Below are 19023 nucleotides of genomic sequence, written 5' to 3' on the forward strand. Positions count from 1 at the left end.
AGGGTCCACTGATCTGCTGCCCCTGAAACCTCAGGGTGCCGTACACAGAACACTGGGATCTCCCTTCCGTCCCAGATCTTTTTGCCCGGGCCTTTATGAGGCTTTGAGGCCCTCAGCTGTCACATCCCAGAAGCCTCTGTCTAACTCTGGCTCATAATTTACTGCGTTTGGGGAATTACGTTCAAAGTTTTAGAGTCTATAAAATAGACAAATGTCGCACTTGATCGCTTCTGCAAGTTAGGTATTCTGTAAAATTTCATTCCTTAAAACAAATGACTCCCCTGCCTACACTGTAGCATGCCGGAGTGCTCATTTGGGAGGGTTTGAGGGGAGCGTGTGCTGTGGGCATGAGCTCTTTTATTGATGTTACTTTCTGGACTGTGCTGGTTCCATCATTGCTGCCCTGTGGGTTCAGGACTAGCAGGTGGGCACACAAGGAGGGACCACACAGGGGCCTTCGCAAGGCAGCAGCTTTGTAATGCTAAGGTAGTAAGGCTTCAAGCCTGCCGTTGTAAGCTTCTGTTCCTCACTCAGCATTTAGAGCAGTGGTTCTCAACCTTTCTAATGTGGCAACCCCTTAATACAGTTCCTCATGTTGTGGTGACAGCCTCTCCCCCTCCCCCACCACCATAAAATTATTTCATTGCTACTTCATAACTGTAAGTTTGCTACTGTTATGAATGGTAATATATGTATCTGATATGCAGATGATCTTGGGTGACCCATGTGACAGGGTTATCTGACCTCTAAGGGCCTGAGATCCACAGATTGAGAAGCGCTGCCTTAGAGCACAGAGAATTATCTGGAGTGTGGCAGGTTGTACTCTGAGATTGCTCCTGACATGGTTTCAAATTCTGGCTCAGCCACTTAGTAATTGGAGGGCCTTGGGTTAGTAACATTCTGGGTTCAGACTCTGCTTCCCCATCTATAAGATGAGGTCACAGTGTGCCTTCCCCACAGGGCCTCAGTGTGCTGGGCTCCGCCATTGCTGCTCATCTCTCTTTCCTCAGGCCCTGTTCCTCTATGAGCTTCTGGAAAAGACCACTGAAAGGCCCGAGGAGCTCCTGAGGTAGGACACTTTGACAGCCTGGCCTGAGCAGCTCTTTGAAGCCTTCTGCAGAGAAGCCTAACTTCAAATCAGGGTCAGCTGAGCTGTGGGATAATTCCAAAACCCAAGTGAGGGCCGGTGAGATGGCTCAGTGGGTTAAGGCACTTGCTGTTAGGCCTGATGATTTGAGTTCAAGCCACAGAACCATGTGGTAGGAGGAGAGAATAAGCTCCTGCAAGCTGTCCCCTGACATCCACATGCTTGCCACACACATACATACACATATGTGCACATGCACACACATGTGCAATGAAAAAAAAACCTCAAACATTCACACACAAATAAAACTGGATAATTTTTTTTGGATTTTTATTTATTTAGTGTACATGAGTGCTTTGCTGCATGTACACCTGCATGCCAGAAGAGGGCAGCAGATCCCTTTATAGATGGTTGTGAGCCAGCATGTAGGTGCTGGGATTGAACTTGGGACCTCTGTAAGAGCAGCCAGTGCTCTTAACTGCTGAGCCATCTCTCTAGCCCCCAGGTATGTATGTATGTATGTATGTATGTATGTATGTATGTATGTATGTATGTATGTATTATGTTTATGGCTTTTTGACTGCATGTGTGGCTGTGAACCATATACATGCAGTACTAAAGGAGGCCAGAAGAGGGCATCAAATCCTCTGGGACTGGCGGTATAGATGGTTGTTAGCTACCATGAGAGTTCTGGGAATCAAACCCTCGTTCTCTAGAAGAGCAGCCAGTGCTCTTAACTGCAGAGCCATCTCTCCAGCCCCTCAATAAAGATTTTAAAAGCAACTTAAAGAAGAAAAATTTTTGTCTTGGTTCAGTTTCAAGTGGAACACAGCAGTTCACATCACCGTGGGCCAGGAAACAGGGAAAGAATTATCCACATTCCCAAAGACCTGCCCCCAGTGACCTACTTCCTCGATTTCTGCTCTGCCCTACTTCCTGTTTCTAGAATCTCCCAAAATAACACTTTGAGGATCAAACACTGAAATCCAGAGCCTGTAGGGACGTTATGAAATCCCATTATGACTTAGTGTTATTTAGTGTTCAGCCCGCGATGGGTGGAAGCATTCGTTCTTGGGCCCCTTCCGTCTTCTCCCCTTACCCTCTTCTCAGCGGTCGTTTTGTTTCCCAGCGTCGGGCAGCTGGTGAAGGGTGTACAGTGCTCACACATCGATGCCATGAGTGCCCACGTCTTTCTGGCCCTCTTCCAGTATTTTGAGAACAACTTCTCCCTGCTCTCTCCAGACCAGGTACCATTGAGCATTTCTCTGCTTCTAGCCCTCTCCTGATGCCAGGACTGGTGTCTAAAGATATTTATAACAAAACTATACAGTTATAATATCGAACTGGGTAGGACCAGATATAAAAAGTAAATTCGCTCCGAGGTGGTAATCATCATTTTGGGTGGATAACAGGTCTCATTCTAGGTTCCCTTAGTTTTGTTTTGTCTGCTTGCTTTGAGACAGGGTTTCTCTGTGTATCCCTGCCTGTCCTGGAACTCACTCTGTAGATTAGTTTGGCCTTGAACTCAGAAACCCACCTGCCCCTGCTTCTTGAGTGCTGGGATTAAAGGTGTGCACCACCCAGCTCATCCCTTAATTCCTATCTGTGAACACAAAGACCTCTGTGTCCTCTAAGATACATGTAAACATAAAACACATGACCTCATACTTACAAAAATATAAATCTATATTTTAAATCAAAATAGTTGCTTACGGGCCAGAAAGATGTCTTGGCAGGCAAAGGTGCTCGCTCTCATGCCCAGAAACCTGAGTTCGAAATCCTGGGATACGCATGGTAGAAGGAGAGAACTGACTTCTGCAACTGTCTTCTGGCCTCTAAATGTATTCTGTGGCACACACATAAATGAATAGATATCATGAAAAATCAAACCAGTCACACAATACTCTGTTCTGTTCACAAGCCAGGTGTTTGCCTTCCAGTCGAGGGATGTAGATGCATCTCACTCTTTTGTACTCATAAATAAGATTGTTCTCACACCTAAATGTGTGTGTTCATCTTACTATTGTCTCAGTTTCCTCAGCTATTCGTGTTTGAAGGAATGGTACCTGTGCCACGAGGCTCACTGTTACAGGAAGTCTACAGAGCATCGGCTGCGCATTTGCTTTGAGTATTGTTGCTGCTTTATCTTGCAGGTCAATTGCTTGGCGTGGAAATACTGGGAAGTTTCAAGGTCCTCCATGCCACCATTTCTCTTGGCCACTCTCCCGTAAGTGAACATCGAGTCCCTTTCTGACTCAGCCACCAGATGACAGGGGTCTCCAGGATTTGTGTTTTTTTCCCCCCTGTGTTAAGGAACCAGAGGCAGGGTGGAGAATGCCATAGACACCCCAGGACCTGAGAATCTGGGATACTCTGAATAGGCAGCATTCCACATAGACTCTTAATTAGGACATGGGTAGGAGACTTGCTTTCAGACACGAGGTGCATTGCTGGGAGAGTCCATGCTTATAGGATGTCCCTGTGGTGGTGTCTGGTGCTGACTCTGCCTCTGGTCTCAGGGGCCAGTGCAGAGCAGATACTGCTTTCCGCTATCCTCTGGTCTCTCTGTAGGTCTGGATTCCTGGCTTCAGTTCCTCCCTCTCGATGCGTGCGTTTTCTGATCAGCCTGGGTAAGAGGCACTTGGATACCTTGGTTTTAGATTCTGACAAAAGGAGTTTGATCATCAGGAAGGTGCAACAGTGTTTGGTAAGAGAATTTCCTGGGAGACACGTTTCCTGGTCCCTGTCCATTCTGTGTGTTTTTGACAGTCTCAGAGAGCTGTGGAGGGAATCTGGATGTGTGTGTGTGATGTGTGCACAACTGTGTGTGTGTGTGTGACATGCACATGTGTGAGTCACAGGGAGCTGTGGAGGGGAATGTAATAGGATCTTGAGCCTGCAGCAATGGTTAAAAGTCTGACTTGTGAGTCTTAGAGCTGGCACTGTGACCTTGGCCATTGGTTCTGCAGACTTCGATGTCAGAGAGAGAATGATGGAGGACTGGGTTCTTCTCAGGCCTTGCCAGCAATTGGTTCTGTAGCTCTAGCAAACCCTTCCCCCTCTGCTTCAGCATCCTCGGTGTAAGGTAGATGCAGAAGTCTATCTCTCTGCAGCTCTTGTGGGCATACAGTGGGTAATGCATGGCTGAATTTCAGGGTCTTGGACAGAATGCTTGGGACCCTAGAAGTTTCTTTATTGTTACAAAGCACGAATAATTGGTACTAACAGTTCCTATGATGATGGAATGGACTTAGGCCGGTAACGTTTAGCACAGTGCCTGACTCATAGCAAACATACTGTGGATGCCGTCCTTGGCATTTGGAGAAAGAGCCCTGGAGGCTCAAGCAATGCTTTGTATGTCATGCCATGATTATTTCATGTTGCTGCTGATGGAGCCCATGGCCTTGTGCATTCTGGGCGAGCGCTCTACCACTGAGATTGTGCCCTGTTCTTGGTTATCAAACTCCATGCTATCCCTAGAACAGTAATAATGCCAAATAGTCTCCATCTTGCTGTGTCAAGCATGTGGTGTACTGGGGGATCCCAAGCACCTAAGGCCCACTTCCCTGAGTGGGAGAATTAAACTAAGTACCATCTTTGGTGGTTTGTAACAAGGCAGGTGATTCTGATCCAGAAAGCTTCGTGGGGTTTGGAAATGGGGAGGGTTCTCAGCTTGACCCCGGCTGAGTCTCCTCTCAGCCATACTTGTTGATTCCAGGATGGTGTCATTGCTGATGAATACACGGTGGACATTGTGGGGAACCTCCTGTGCCACTTGCCAGCCACCTTCATTGAGAGAGGAATCTCACCCAGAGCCTGGGCCACTGCTCTGCATGGTCTCAGAAGCTGTACAGCTCTCAGCTCTGAGCAGAAGGCTGCAGTGAGGGTCAGGCTCCTGGAGCAGTGGGGGTAAGAGGGGTCCATTGGGCTGTGGGGGTGTGGCTTCTCACTCTTAGTGAGAACGGCCTGGCTCTGCTGTTTTCTCTTCTCTGCAAAGAAGACCACCAGGCTAGGGAGAGGAATCTCCACTGACTCTGAATCTGTGACTTTTCTCCTTTCGGCTTTATACTCCCTGCAGAGTAGGAAAAGTTGGAGCTGGCAGCAGGCTCATGTGGTCACTACCACCTCATCTTAGTGTTTGTGGGGCAGGGAGAGTTTTGAAAAGATGGCACTTTAGGGGCCAGAGCTCACTGGTAGAGTGCTTGTTGTGTAAGCATGGGACCTGAGTCCAGTTTCTAGAAAATGCGTAAAAAAGTCACGTGTGGTGACATGTGCCATAGTCCCAGTACTGGGGGAAGTGGGGCTTGATGGCCAACCCTCCTCACTCACTGCCTGAGCTGCAGGCCATTGAGAGACACTGGCTCAAAATAGGCAAGAGGTGGACGGCTCCTGCAGACTAATATATATATATATATATATATATATATATATATATATATGAATGAATGTTGAGGCTGGCTCAGTGGAGAAAGCCATTTGTAGCCAAGTCAGATGACCTGAATTTGGGTCTCTGGAGCCCACATGGTGGAAGGAGATAATGAATTACTGTAAACTATTTTATGACCTTCGCACATGTACCATGGCATGTGACTCCCATATTGTAAAAAAAATAAAATAAAAATAAGCGTATTTAATATTTTTCTACTCTTACTGGCCTCTGTCTGCCTAGTCAGCCCTCCATTCCCATGTTTCTGGTCAGCACTGATAGCTTTGTTTTCTCTGATGGTCAGGTAGTGGGAACATGCAGTATTTAGCCTTTTCAAATAGGCTTCTTTCACCTAATAATATTCACTTAAATTTTCTTCCTGTCTTCTCATGGCTTGATCGTTCACTTCATTAGCCCTGAATAACACCACACTGTCTGGAGGTGACTGGGATGATTTATCCTTTCACCATCCGGAGGGCATCTCCATGCCTTCCGAGTTTTGGCCATTAAAATTAACGCTGCCGTAAACGTTTGTATGCAGATAGTTTATGGACATAAGGTTTCAAACCCCTTGTAAATGCAGAAGTGTGCAGTTGCTGGGTCATATATGGTTTTGTAAGAAACCGTCAAAATATCTTTCACAGAGACTGCCCCATCTTGCACTCTTGCCATCAGTGAGTGAGAATCTCTTCCTCTCTCTGTTATTATTTTCGTTCATATACCGGTGAGATGGCTCGTGGAGTAAACGTGCTTGTCGTTAAGGCTGAAGATCTCACTTGATTTCCTGGATAATTTCATGAAAGGAGAGCACTCACTCCTTCAGACTGTCCTCTGACCGCCACATTCCTGCTGCGACACATGTCCCACTGCCAGTAAATAAATGAATGTAATAACATTTTAAAAAAATATCGAGGCTGGACAATGGTGGTGCACGCCTTTAACCCCAGCACTCAGGAGGCAGAGGCAGGCGGATCTCTGAGTTTGAGGCCAGCCTGGTCTACAGAGTGAGTTCCAGCACAGCCAGGGCTACACAGAGAAACCCTGTCTTAAAAAACAAACAAATAAAAATGTCTTTAAGAAGCTATTGATATTGATATGAAGCAGCAGCAGCTGGATGCAGGTGGATGTCAGCTCCCTGGTTTCAATGGGAACTGTCATTTCCCACATAGAATTTCCTGTTGTGAATCAGACATTTTAGTGGTACTTTGCTATCAGTTAGTACTGAGATGAAAACTTTAAGCAAATATTTAGTTTTAGTTTTAGAGGTTTTGTGTGTGTGTGTGTATGCGCACAGGTGCCTATAGATCCCTTGGAGCTGGAGTTACAGGTGATTGTGAACTGTCTGATATGGACACTGGGACCCAAACTCTAGTCCTCCTCAAGAACAGGAAGTGCTCCTAACAGCTGATTCATCTCTCTGACCTTTTGTCATTTGCCATCAGGTGTTTTTTTTTTTTTGACAGGATTTTGCTCTACAGCCTATACTGGCTGGAACTAACTCACTATGATGCCCAGGCCGGCCTCAAGCTCATAATTTCCTGCCTCAATTACTGTGTGCTAGGAACAAATACAGTGACAGTCCTCATTTGTCACAGGCATTTTGCTATTACCTAAAGTATAAATGACTCTTCTTAAAGTGTTGGTTCCTATAGCTTTTTGGTTGTATGGTCTGGGGAAAGTTGCTTTATCTCCCTGCAGTTTTAATATTTACATCTGTGAAATGGGGACAGACATGGTTAGATAAATGAAGAACCTGTGACAGCACCTGACGTGTGCATTGAGTGTGCAGAGCTTCTTTCTAAGGGGACTGAAGATGATAGTGGCGTAAGATGGGTGTGGTTCCTGTATTCATGGCCCTCACAGTCTAGTGAGGGGACACTTTTGTAAAAGGGGTTGGGAGCCAGTTCAACTGTTGGATCTGAGAGATCAAGAGTTCAGGTCCCGGCTAGGTTGTATAGTAAAACCCCATCAAACACACACATACACACAGACACAGACACAGACACAGACACAGACACAGACACAGACACACATACACACATACACACATATAATATATATATATATGAACTATATGGTCAATTTACGGCCATATATGGGAAATATCAGTGCCAATTTAACTGCTCTTTTTTAGAGATATCATCAAAGATAAAAATTTTTTGATTGTAGGTTTGAGGTTTCCATGGGATTCTCTCTCTCTCTCTTCATTCACTTTACATCCCGATTGCAGTACCCCCTCTCTTTCCAGTTCTACCCTCACAAACCCCTCCCCCATTACCTCCTTCTCTTTTCCTCAGAGAAGGGGAAGCACCGCTTGGGTACCATCCTACCCTGGCACATCAAGTCATAGCAGGACTAGGCACATCCTCTCCCACTAAAGCTGGACAAGGCAGTTCAGCTAGGGGAAGGGGATCCAATGGCAGGCAACAGAGTCAGAGTCAGCCTCTGCTCCACCTGTTAGGGGACTCACATGAAGACCAAGCTGCACATCTACTCCAAATGTGTAGGCCCTAGGTCCAGCTTCTACATGCTCTTTGGTTGGTGGTTCAGTCTCTGTGAGGCCCCATGGGCCCAGGTTAGTTGACTCTGTAGGTCTTCTTGTGAAGTCCTTGACCTCTTGGGCTCCCTCAATTCTATCCCCCACACTTCCACAAGACTCCCTGAGCTCTGCCTGATGTTTGGCTATGGGTCTCTGCATCTGTTTTCATCAGCTGCTGGATGAGCTTCTCAGAAGACTCCCGTCTGCAAGCATAGCAGAGTATCATAGTGTTGGGTTGACTCTCTCCCATGGGATGGGTCTCAAGTTGGGCCATTGTACACATTTATGATTTATCTAAGTGGATTCTGGGCCGGTGCCAAGTTCAAGAGATTTTTATATGTATTTGTGTAAGACAGGACACTCATGGTGATTTAGTCTTTTGTTGAAGAATGGAAGGAGGAAGCGCTGTGTTATGTGGCAGAAAGTAGGGAGCTCAATTCACACTAACAAAGTAGGGGTTCTTTGGGTTCAGGAACAGTATGGGTGGAGAACTCCATGGGTAGGCTTCAGAGACGGCTGGATCCATGGTCTCAGGGGTCATTATGGGTGTGTTCCTCCCACCCCTCAGCTCAGTGGGCCTTGGTGTGCACCTCACTTTCTCTGTGTGATGACAAGATTGAACTCTACTATCTTCTTCCATGGGAGAGATGCCAGAGCAAAGAAAGAGCCTCATGGTAGATCCAGCAAAAGTCCCAGGGATGGCTCTGATTGGCCAGTCTGCACCAAATGTCTATTGTTTTCTTGTTTGTTTTTGGTTGGAGAAGTGAGAAGACTTAATGGCAGCCTTTCTAGGTGTGAGAGATGGTGGGATGCACTGGTATCAGATACCCACCACGACTATTTCATCTTGCTTCTTGTATCTCTTCCTAGACCTCCTCAGAACTGGACAGCGGAGACAGCCAAGGACTTGGCACCTTTCTTAGCATTTTTCTCAGGAGATGAACTACACACTGTTGCCACAAAGGTATTCACTGTGCCTTATATTAAGAAGGTGGGAGAAGTCTGAGAGGGAGAGAGAATGTGTGGTTGCTTATAACCTGTCAGTTTGCTGATGGAGTCTGTGGGTCTCGAAATTTCTACCAAACCTCAGACTCCTCTGCTGAATGCCCTGTAGCTGTGAACAGGGTACACGGAAGAACAGTATAAAAGGAGGAAGTTATTTGGACTCATGGTTTTGGAGGGTTGCTCAGTTGGACCATTGTGCTTGGGCAGAATCTCACAGAGGTGGGAGTGTGCGAGGGAGGCTGCTCTTCATGCCCGGCACACAGAGGGTAAAAGAAATACAGGAAGAGACCATGGCTGGATATAACCTTCAAGGTTCTGCACTCGGGGACTTACGCCCTCCAACTAGGCCCTGCCTCCTTCCTTCTCACCACATTCCAATAAAACTGTCATAACATGAACCTGTCAAGGGAGTGAGCTATTGATTAGGCCAAGCCCCCGTGATCTAATCACTTCTGGAAACCTCACAGACACACAATGGTGAGCTTCACTGTCTGGATGATTCCTAACCTAGTCAAGGAGACAGTCAAGGTTAATCACCCCAGGGACAGCAGAGCCACACAGTCTTGCTGGCATCACACAGTTCCGGGTTCTTTCTCCTGTCTGTATCCTAAATTGGCTTCTGGGGATGTTCACGGCTCTCCACACAAGGCAAGGCTCACACCTTAGAAAAAAAAAGGAAGCACATTCTTCTGAGGACTTTACTGTCTAAACATATAATCATAAGCACCAGATATGCAGGTATTATATGCAGATCTTACATTTGAAAAAAATCACTTGTGAGGTTGTAAAAGCCTTCTATCAACATGGCAAGACCTCCAAAACAGCATGGAATTATACAAATCCCTGCACTGTGAATGATTATGATGGTAGGATACTCAGTACATGAATAAATATTAACTAGATTAATTTTGAACATGTGCAAAACAAGAGTGGTTCAGAAGTATACACAAGAACGGCTAATGCTAGGGTCATTGTTACATCTAGGAAAGAGCGAGGTGGGCGGGGGAGGAATGAGCCTGTCAGTTGTGTCTGTGATGTTTTATTTCTGAAGCTCCAGGCAGTGTGGGCATGCTTTGTTTGATTGTTCTCTATGCTTTTAAAAATAAAACAAGATATACATACTTCTGGTTAAACAGATCCCGAATGCCCTAGAGGCTCTTGGATGAAAAGCAGCCCCCTCATTAGAGACAGGCTCCACGCCCAGATTCCCAGTTTCTTTTCAGAAAGCCCCACACATGTGTGCATATCCACCCCTCTTAAAACTAGAAAATGGAAAATCCCAGGCACTTAGCTATGTACTTTGCATAAAAAACCACCACAACAACCACAACCACCACCACAACAACACCCTGCAAGAATCATGGGGATGGCTCTGTGGCTAAAGACACCTGCTAGCGAGCCTAAAGACCTGCATTTGAGCCCAGAGGCCTGCCTGGTAGAATGAGGGAACGGACTCCCCATAGCTGTTTGCTGACCTTCACACATGTGCATCTCCCAAATGTTTAAAAAGCAAAAATACCTATTAATACAGCCACAAGGGGTGGGGAAGCATAGGAGAAGTGCATCCTCAGGTGATTTCCTCATTAAGCAAGCACTGTAGATTAGAATTGTATCTAATCACTGTAGAATGTATTACACAAACTGGGAGCAACAAGTAGCATCATCTCTTGGGCTCTCAGTTGTTATGTGACTCACTGGCCAAGAAGTTATCAAGTGGGACCTGGATAATATCCTTTCAAAAAACATCTTCCTTCCTTCCTTCCTTCCTTCCTTCCTTCCTTCCTTCCTTCCTTCCTTCCTTCCTTCCTTCCTTTTTTCTTTCTTTCTTTCTTGTGTGTGTATATGTGCATATGTATGCATGTGTGTGTGTACGTGGAGGTGAGAGAATAGAGGAACCGGTTCATTTTCCACCATGTGGAATTCAGGCCCTTAGCCTTGGCAGCAAATGCCTCTACTCATGCCATTTACTCTTCTTGCTGGCTTTTGGCTGTCATTTACATAACTGCTTAACAACAGCGTCACCACACACATGTAGGACTATTACTGTACCTGTGGTCCATCCTTGACTGAAGGGCGGTTGACTATACAGTGTGTGAGTGTTGCAGAACCTTAGTGAACATTAGAATGAGCTAGGGGGAGCTGGCTTGGTGGCACAGGCTTGTGATCCCAACACTCTGGAGGTTGAGGCAGGAGCATCTAAAGTTCCAGGTCAGCTTGAGCTATGTAGGGAGACCCTGTGAAGGGGAAGCAGGAGTGAGGAAGGTATATGCACATATATACATATATACATATATATATATATATATATATATACATACATACATACATACATACATACATACATACATAGTGGTGGTGGTGGAGGTGGTGGTGGAGGAGGTGGTGCTAGGTAACAGTGAGTCAGGGTCTCATAGAAGAGCCTGATGGATTTTCTGGGCTCTCAGGTAGGGCTCATACTATCTCAAGACTCTACAGAGTGGACTATTCCAATGTGAGAAATGATAACTTCTCCAGTGTCACCAAAGCTCCCCCATTGACAGCCTCTGCCTAGAATCTATATGTAACCCTCCTCTGCCTATTTCTTTTTATTTTATGAGTATGAGTGTCTTATCTGTGTGTATGTATGTGCACCATGTGCATGCCTGATGCCTGGGAAGATCAGAAGAGGGTGCTGCATCCCCTGGAACTGGAGTTTTTGGAGATAGTTGTGAGCCATCATGTGGGTGCTGGGAATAGAACATGGGTCTTCTGCAAGAGCATCAAGTGCTCTTAAACAATGGGTCATTTCTCCAACCCCCAAGTTTGCTCCCTTAAAAAAATAAATATAAAGCAAAAAATTAAAATAGTACCAACCCCCAAAATGATGTATGCAAACTTACATTTTTTTGTAGTTGTATCAGATTGCTTGGTGATAGTGTACTGTACATTCAACAGTCCTGGAAAAATGCACATGTACAGTCTTCTACACCTGGTCCTGTATTAATTATTATCACTTTATTTTTGGCAATTTGATGGGTGGAAAGTGATGCATGCCTGTTATTTAGCATTTATCGTATCGCTGTGGAAGTCAAATATCATTTCAGTAGGATTCTTTATTAGAGACAATAGTTGGATGAGGGATTCAATTTATACGGCAGGCTATTATGAGGAAAAAACTCACCTTTAGGCATTAAGTGGTAATAGAGTTTAAATTCTGATTTAAATGCATCTCACATGTCTTTTTTTTCTTTTTCCTTTTAACTGCAGTTTCCTGAAATCCTTCAACAAACAGCTTCCAAGATGGTTGGTATGTTGCTTCCTAAAGAATTTCTCTGGGCTGTCTTTGAGTCTGTTCGGAATAGCAGTAATGAGAGCCCCAGCTTTGACCCCACCTTTGGTGAGTGTTTCTAGGGTGTCTGACCCTGCATCTAGGGTAGTATTATTTTAGGTTGAGTTTGTGAAATAACAGAGTTTCCTTCTCAAATGGCAAACCCCACGGGTCAAAGAATGACAGTTCTGTATCATGATTTGAAATCAGGTGCCAGGCTTGAAGGCTTGACAAGTGGGCATGTGACAAGCATTGCAATAGGTATGGCTTATTTTTTTTTTTTAAGGTTTTATTCATTCTTATTTTATGTATCTGGGGAGTTTTGCCTGCATGCCGACATGTAACCACATGTGTGCAGTGCCTTCAGAGACCAGAAGAGGGCGCTGACACACTGGAATTAGCATCACAGATGGTTATAAGTTATAGTGTACTGTATATAGGTGCTTAAAATTGAACCCAGAGCCTCTGAAAGAGTTAGTGCTCTTAACAGCTGAGCCGTTCTCTACAGCCTTAATTTGGTTTATTTTAAAGGCTCAACCTAGCTTAGCAGCTCAATGGTACCAGTCGGTAGGGTTTGAAGACCCTTAATGACTGTGTGACTTTCTTCAAAGCCCTTCAGTTTTCCCATCCTGCTCTTCTTTAACAGTCAGGGTTTCTTTCTGTAGCTCAGTGGCTTGTAACTCACCGTGTTGTTCAGGCAACCTCAAATTTTCATCCCTCCTGCAGCAGCCTCTCTAGGGCTGGGATTACAGGTGGGAGCCACTAAGCCTTGCTGTGTCCCAGGTTTCACCCTCTAAAGTGGGGTCATGTGAACTCTGGACTGCAGTGGTCCTTTTAAGGGTTAACAAGTTTAAACCTCCCCAGTTTCCAAAGGGCATGTAAGGAATTATCAGAAAGTACTTTTTTCCCTTATCTGAGATGGTCTGGCTATGTAGCCAAGGTTGGGCTTGAACTTTCAATCCTCTTGCCTCAGTTTTCTGAGTACCAAGACTACCTGGTGTATCACCATTTTTATAATCTGTAGTGAGTGCCTGGTAAATATTGGCTCTTACTGGCATGAAGTGGGCAGAATTAACCAGAACTGGCACTGATAGTGACAGGGACAGCAATGGCTGGCTGTTGTTGCTTACTCGCTTGTTCAGAGTGAGACTTCCTTGTGGTATGGTTGTTTTAGGGTCACCCATGCTCTGAGAAGGACTCACCCATACTCTAAGTAAGGCCAATAAGCCCTTTGTTTCTCCAGGTTGGACCAGGCTGGAATTCCACTGTAGTTTGTGTTGGAGCCCTATAAGGAAGGTTAGACATTTGTTTGGGTCTTCCCGCCAAGTGTTCCTGCAACACAGGCTGTCAGTGACCCTACGGCTCACAGATTTGGCAAGGCTAGGTGGTCAGCAAGCCCTCTTCCCCCCCTCCCCGTCCCGGATGCTTCTGACTCGGCTCTCCTAGCACAAGGATTCCAGGTGGATCCCACCTGCCCAGTTGCATTGTGTGAAGCCTCTTGGTGGGTGTGCACAGTCAGGCCTTTACCACAGCAGAGGTGGGAGTCCCCGGCTCTCTGCTGTCAGCTTTTACAGCTTCCTGCCTCTTGTGAATGGATCTGGCTAGTGAAGACTATTAAGAAAGCATGGTACACTCCCTGCAGTTCTCTTTCCTCTGTCACATTTTCACATCTGTCCCCAGGTTGTCATGGAGTTGTGACTCCTTCTTCAGATGGTATCTTCAGGTTGGCTGAAGCCAATGCCTGCTGGGACCCTGAGGTCCTTCTCTGCATGGAGGAGGACACTTTCATCAGGAATGTGGAACTGCTGGGGGCTGTGAAGGGTTTCAGCTGGCCTCAGCTGATGGCCCTGAAGGAGAAGGCAATCCGGGTAAGCCCACCCTGGGGAGGAAGCTCACCAGAAACCCAAAGAAGCAGCCAGTATCTAGCTCCAGCCTCTCTGTGCTTATGAACCCCCTGAGGCCCTGCACCCATATCATTCTGTTGAAATTCAGTAGTGTAGGCCATGGTTTCCTCATCTGGGAAATGGGTACACTGTTGGTATCCCTGTCCTAGGGCAGAGGCAGAACACAGATGATGCATGTCTCTGCCAATCAAGTTCTCTGCATATCCTGACCTAAACTGCTTGCAAGAATGCTACCTTTGTTTTCCCTCTTGGAGAACCCTAACAGCTGTCTGTAGCTGGCCTCCCCAGTAGCTGCTGAGGAGTCATCCGAAAGCAAGAAAAGGGTGTGAAAGGGGTTAGAAGTAGTTAGTCATTTAAAAAATGTTCCCTTTGAAGGGCTGGAGAGACGGCTCAGTGGTTAAAGCAGTTTCCTTGAAGGTATGAGGACCAGAGTTTGGAATCGCAGCACCCAAGTAAAAGTAGGTGGAGTGGGGCCCATTGTCATCCCAGTTCTTCAGAAATAAAGATGGGGAATGCCTGGAGCAAGCTGGCTTAGCCCAAAAAGCCAAACCAGTGAGCTTGGGTTCAAGTGAGAGACTGCTTCTCTTTAACAGTGGTTCTCAATCTTCCTAATGCTATGGCCCTTTAATACAGTTCCACATGATGTGGTTACCCCCCAAACAAAAATTTCATTGCTGCAATTTTGCTGCTGTTATGAATCTTAATGTAACTATCTGTCTGGGTTGTTGTGTCTGCAGCTCTCAGAACCTGCAGATACAAGGTATCTTGCTCCACGTTATCTGTTACAAAAATGTTATCACACTCATTATTCAGTAACTTGTCTTCCACAAGCAATGTGGTTTTCCATATCAAAAAGATAAATATGCACCAGTGTTTTGTGACTGGTCTTTATTTAGCTTGCCTTAAGCTTTGGATCCTTTGAGATTTTTATAAGTGCTTCATGACAGCCAGCTTTCCATTGCTGTGACAGAGTACCTAAGTCAAGACAACTTAAAAGGGAGAAAGGTTTACTTTGGCTCATGGTTTCAGAGCCTTCAGTCCATGGTCAGCTGGCTCTTGGTTTGGGTCTAAGGTAAAATAGAATATCGTGCTTGAGAGGGCGTGATGAGGCATAGGTGCTCACACATGGCTGCCGGGAGAGGAGAGTGGTGATGACAGACAGACAGACAGACAGACAGACAGATAGACTGTCTAGTATTCTTCAAAGGCTTGTGTCCTCATGACATTTTTCTTCCAGCTAGTCCTCATATTCTAATATTTCGTTTAGTTGTAAACTAATCGGTGGATTGAGCTCTTGGTTACCTCTCCATAGCAACCACCAGCTTAAAGCCAAGCCCTCAACACATGCGCTTTGGGGAAGTGCTTCGTGTTCAAACCCTAAGGAAGCCTTTGTACATGTTTGAACATATGGCTTTGAGCACTCGTCTCATAATTTTCTAAAGCTAATTTCCCAGAAGTGGAACCCTCCCCACAGAAAGACTATCAACCTCTGCAAGGATGTTGGCATGAATTGGTACAAAAGTGTTTTGTGTGTGTGTGTGTGTGTGTGTGCGTGTGTGTGTGCTGTATGTGTGTGTAATTCATTCTACATTTGGACTGCTGTAAAATACCTTATATTAGTTAACTTATAAACAACAGAAATTTATTTCTAACAGCTCTGGTAGCTAGGAAGTCCATGATCAAGGCTCTGACAGATTCAGTGTCTGGTGAGCATGAATTTCTCTTAGGTGATGGTTTCTCACAGCATCTTGCCCTCATACAGTGGAAGTGGGTTAGGAGCTCTCAAGATCTCTCTTACAAGGGCAGAGATTCCGTTCATGAGAGTGGAGTCATTTTCTAGTACCATCACATTAGGGATTAGGTCTCAGTGATGGATTTTGGGAGGATATTAAGTAGAGACCACATCAGGTCACTAATATGGTCTGCTCTGTTTTTCTCCTACATAAAGGTTTGGGGCTTGCCCTCCCACTGGAAGGAACACCATATTGTCTCCTTGGGGCGCATTGCTTTGGCTCTTAGCGAGAGTGAGCTGGAGCAGTTGGACCTCAGCTCCATAGACACCGTGGCATCCCTGGGCCTGCAGACAGAATGGACCCCAGAACAGGTGGGTAGATGTTCCTGGGTTTTTTACAGATTCTTTAATTGCTTATGCTTGACTTTGTACCCCTGAGTAGATTTATAATACTTATGATAGCTTCTTTTATATCCTTGCTAAAGATTCCATCATCATCGTCGTTTCTCAGTCTGTTTCTTCTTCTTTTCTAAAAGACAGTTATTTTTATTGTTAAAAATTTCTCTGTGTGTATGTCGTGTGTGCAGAGATACTCTTGAAGGGCAGAAGAGGGCACCGGCTCCCCTGGAGCTGGTTATGAACTGCCTGGTGCATATGGCTGGAATCGAACTCTGGTCCTCTGGAGGAGCAGCAAGTACTTTCAATTACTGAGCCAACTCTCCAGCTCCTCTCAGTCTGTATCTGTGGACTGATTTTCTTCTAATTAAGGGTTATACTTATTTGAAAACCTAGAAAATTTTCACTTGCCTTGAGCCAAAGGCAGAGAAACTTAATAATTTTGTTGGGTAACAAAATTATTGTTAAACATTATGAACTTTACATCACTAAGAGTGTCATTTAGGTGACTGACCGTGGTGGTACATGCCTGTCATTCCAGCAATTGGGAGGCAGAGGCAGGTAGATCTCTGAGTTCTAGAACAGCCAGAGCTACAGAGAAAAAAAAAGCCTTGTCTTGAAAAACCAAAAAAACTAGGCTTTGCGTTGCTCTGAAATATATATGCTTGCTAGTAGTTTTTGTCTTTTTGTTGCACTCTCTTGAGCTTTATTGGGGCTGGGTGATCTTTACTTTGTGGATTCACTGAGAAATGGTTCTTCTACAGAATATTCCCATTATACATGTATTACCAGGTTTCTCCACTCTGGCTGAAGGGGGAGAAAACTTCTTCTCAACTCTACATGAACTTTAAGAACTGTTTAGCCTGCCCCCTTCTCCTGACTCTTACCCTCCAAGTGGTTTCATTCCTGGCATCTGAATATGTGGAAATGAGGACTTGATACTCAGGAGGACATCTTTGCTGATCTCTAGAACTTTCTCTGTACAATTTCCTTCTCTTTCTTTGCCCCTGAAGTGAGCGTACTTTGGCCTTCCTGAACTTGGGCTTCTCTCTCATCTGTTTGTATAATCATTTATAGAAAAACCCGATTGTCACCTCTGTGAGGCTACTTTTATGGGAAGAAAACATTCTAAGGGTTTGATTTCATCTCTCTGGAGCCTATGTGTGATATTTATACTGGCTTAGGCTAGATCCTGGGCACAGAAATTGTATCTATAAAAGATGACTAGCGCATATATTTTTCTTTAAAAATATATGGTTACACATGCATGTTTCATCACATAATAAATATGTATTGAATAAGTGAATGCAAAGATACTCTCATCTTCTAGAGGTCAGCAGAAGTGGGTTGCTTGTTAAGTGCTGAGATTTGAACTGGTGGAGAGAGTAGCAAAGGCTGGCTTTTTGACCAACCTCTGGTTGGTTGCTAGGTTGACTTTTTGACCTCAGATCTCTGTCTTCAGTGCAGCTAGACCCCTGGGCCTCATTGGTCTTTCCTAACTTAGGTAGAAAGTGCCTCTGGGGGACAATTTTAGGGCTCACTTTTTGTTCGCCTGTCTCATGATCACTCTTACCTGTTCCTTGGTTGTTCAATATTTTAATGTCATTGCTTTCTATATTTTTGTTTGGTTTTCTAGTTGTTGATGATGGGTTGAAAGTCTGTTTGGTTGTTGATCTCTTTAACCTGTGGGTTAAGAACGTCCTCCCATCTTTTAGTTTTGATTGGGTAAGGCATTGGGGTATCTAGTTACAACTACCTCTGTGTTAGCTTCATTCTTCACCCAAGTGTGTCTCTGCTTTGTTTATTATATCAGAAAGTCCTGCTGTCAACTCCATTCACATGGTTGTTCTGCTCTGAGAAGCCACTTCTATCTGGGGTAAAATATGTTGATTGATGATACCTGCTACAGTAGTGGAGTCCCTGTTTCTGCTACAGTGAGAGGAGTCTCTGTCTGCATGAATACATGGTGATTGGAGAGTGGGGGAGGGTGTGTGGAAGATAGATTTAACCCTTTCCACAAAGATCTTCAATTTGAGTTCCTAGAACCTATAAATACAATTTGTTTCATTGGAGGAAGGGGTTTTACAGATGGAAGTCATTTAAAGATTTTGAGATGGGGGCTGGACTGATGGGTCAGTGCTTAAGAACACTTGCTGCTCTTGCGGATGACCTAGGTCTGGTTCCCAGAGTTCACAATGTATGGCTCACAACTGCACCTTACTCTTAATTCCAGGGGATCTGATGCTTTCTCGTGGCATCCACAGGTACTTGCACACATTTGGTGCAATATGTACACTCAGGCACACAGCCATACATGTAAAAAAGAGACGTAAAATTACCCTGATGGGTCCAATGTGATCACAAGGAGCTTTAATACGAGGGAGCCAGGATGCCACAGCCATAGAGGGGGATTCAATGGTGAAAGTGGGGGTGGGGGTGGGAGGAATGGGTGGGGGGAAGCAGGAGAGAGATGGGTTTGTAATGCTCGGCTGATGGCTTCGAAGATGGAAGATGTGACCATGAAAGAACCAACCAAGGAAAAAACTAGGAGTTAGGAAAAGGGAGGAAGTGCAGTCTCTTTAAAGCTCTCAAATGGAACACACCCTACTGATTCCTTTCAGGACTGA

At 45.2% G+C, this 19023-nt stretch overlaps 1 protein-coding gene across 2 annotated transcripts in view; it reads left to right on the plus strand.

Moving 5' to 3' along the window:
- Positions 1 to 19023, plus strand: part of Otoa (otoancorin) — a 72662-nt gene that overhangs the window by 42623 nt on the left and 11016 nt on the right. For both annotated transcript variants that reach the window (XM_076942071.1, XM_076942064.1), the window contains 9 exons: positions 1011 to 1069; positions 2217 to 2334; positions 3241 to 3314; positions 3659 to 3794; positions 4806 to 4996; positions 8923 to 9016; positions 12304 to 12433; positions 14045 to 14232; positions 16217 to 16372. In XM_076942071.1, coding sequence (XP_076798186.1) covers positions 1011 to 1069; positions 2217 to 2334; positions 3241 to 3314; positions 3659 to 3794; positions 4806 to 4996; positions 8923 to 9016; positions 12304 to 12433; positions 14045 to 14232; positions 16217 to 16372 — 1146 coding nt within the window. The remainder of the gene's footprint in view (positions 1 to 1010; positions 1070 to 2216; positions 2335 to 3240; positions 3315 to 3658; positions 3795 to 4805; positions 4997 to 8922; positions 9017 to 12303; positions 12434 to 14044; positions 14233 to 16216; positions 16373 to 19023) is intronic.

Source organism: Arvicanthis niloticus, chromosome 1, assembly GCF_011762505.2.
Source record: "Arvicanthis niloticus isolate mArvNil1 chromosome 1, mArvNil1.pat.X, whole genome shotgun sequence".
Lineage (NCBI taxonomy): Eukaryota > Metazoa > Chordata > Mammalia > Rodentia > Muridae > Arvicanthis > Arvicanthis niloticus.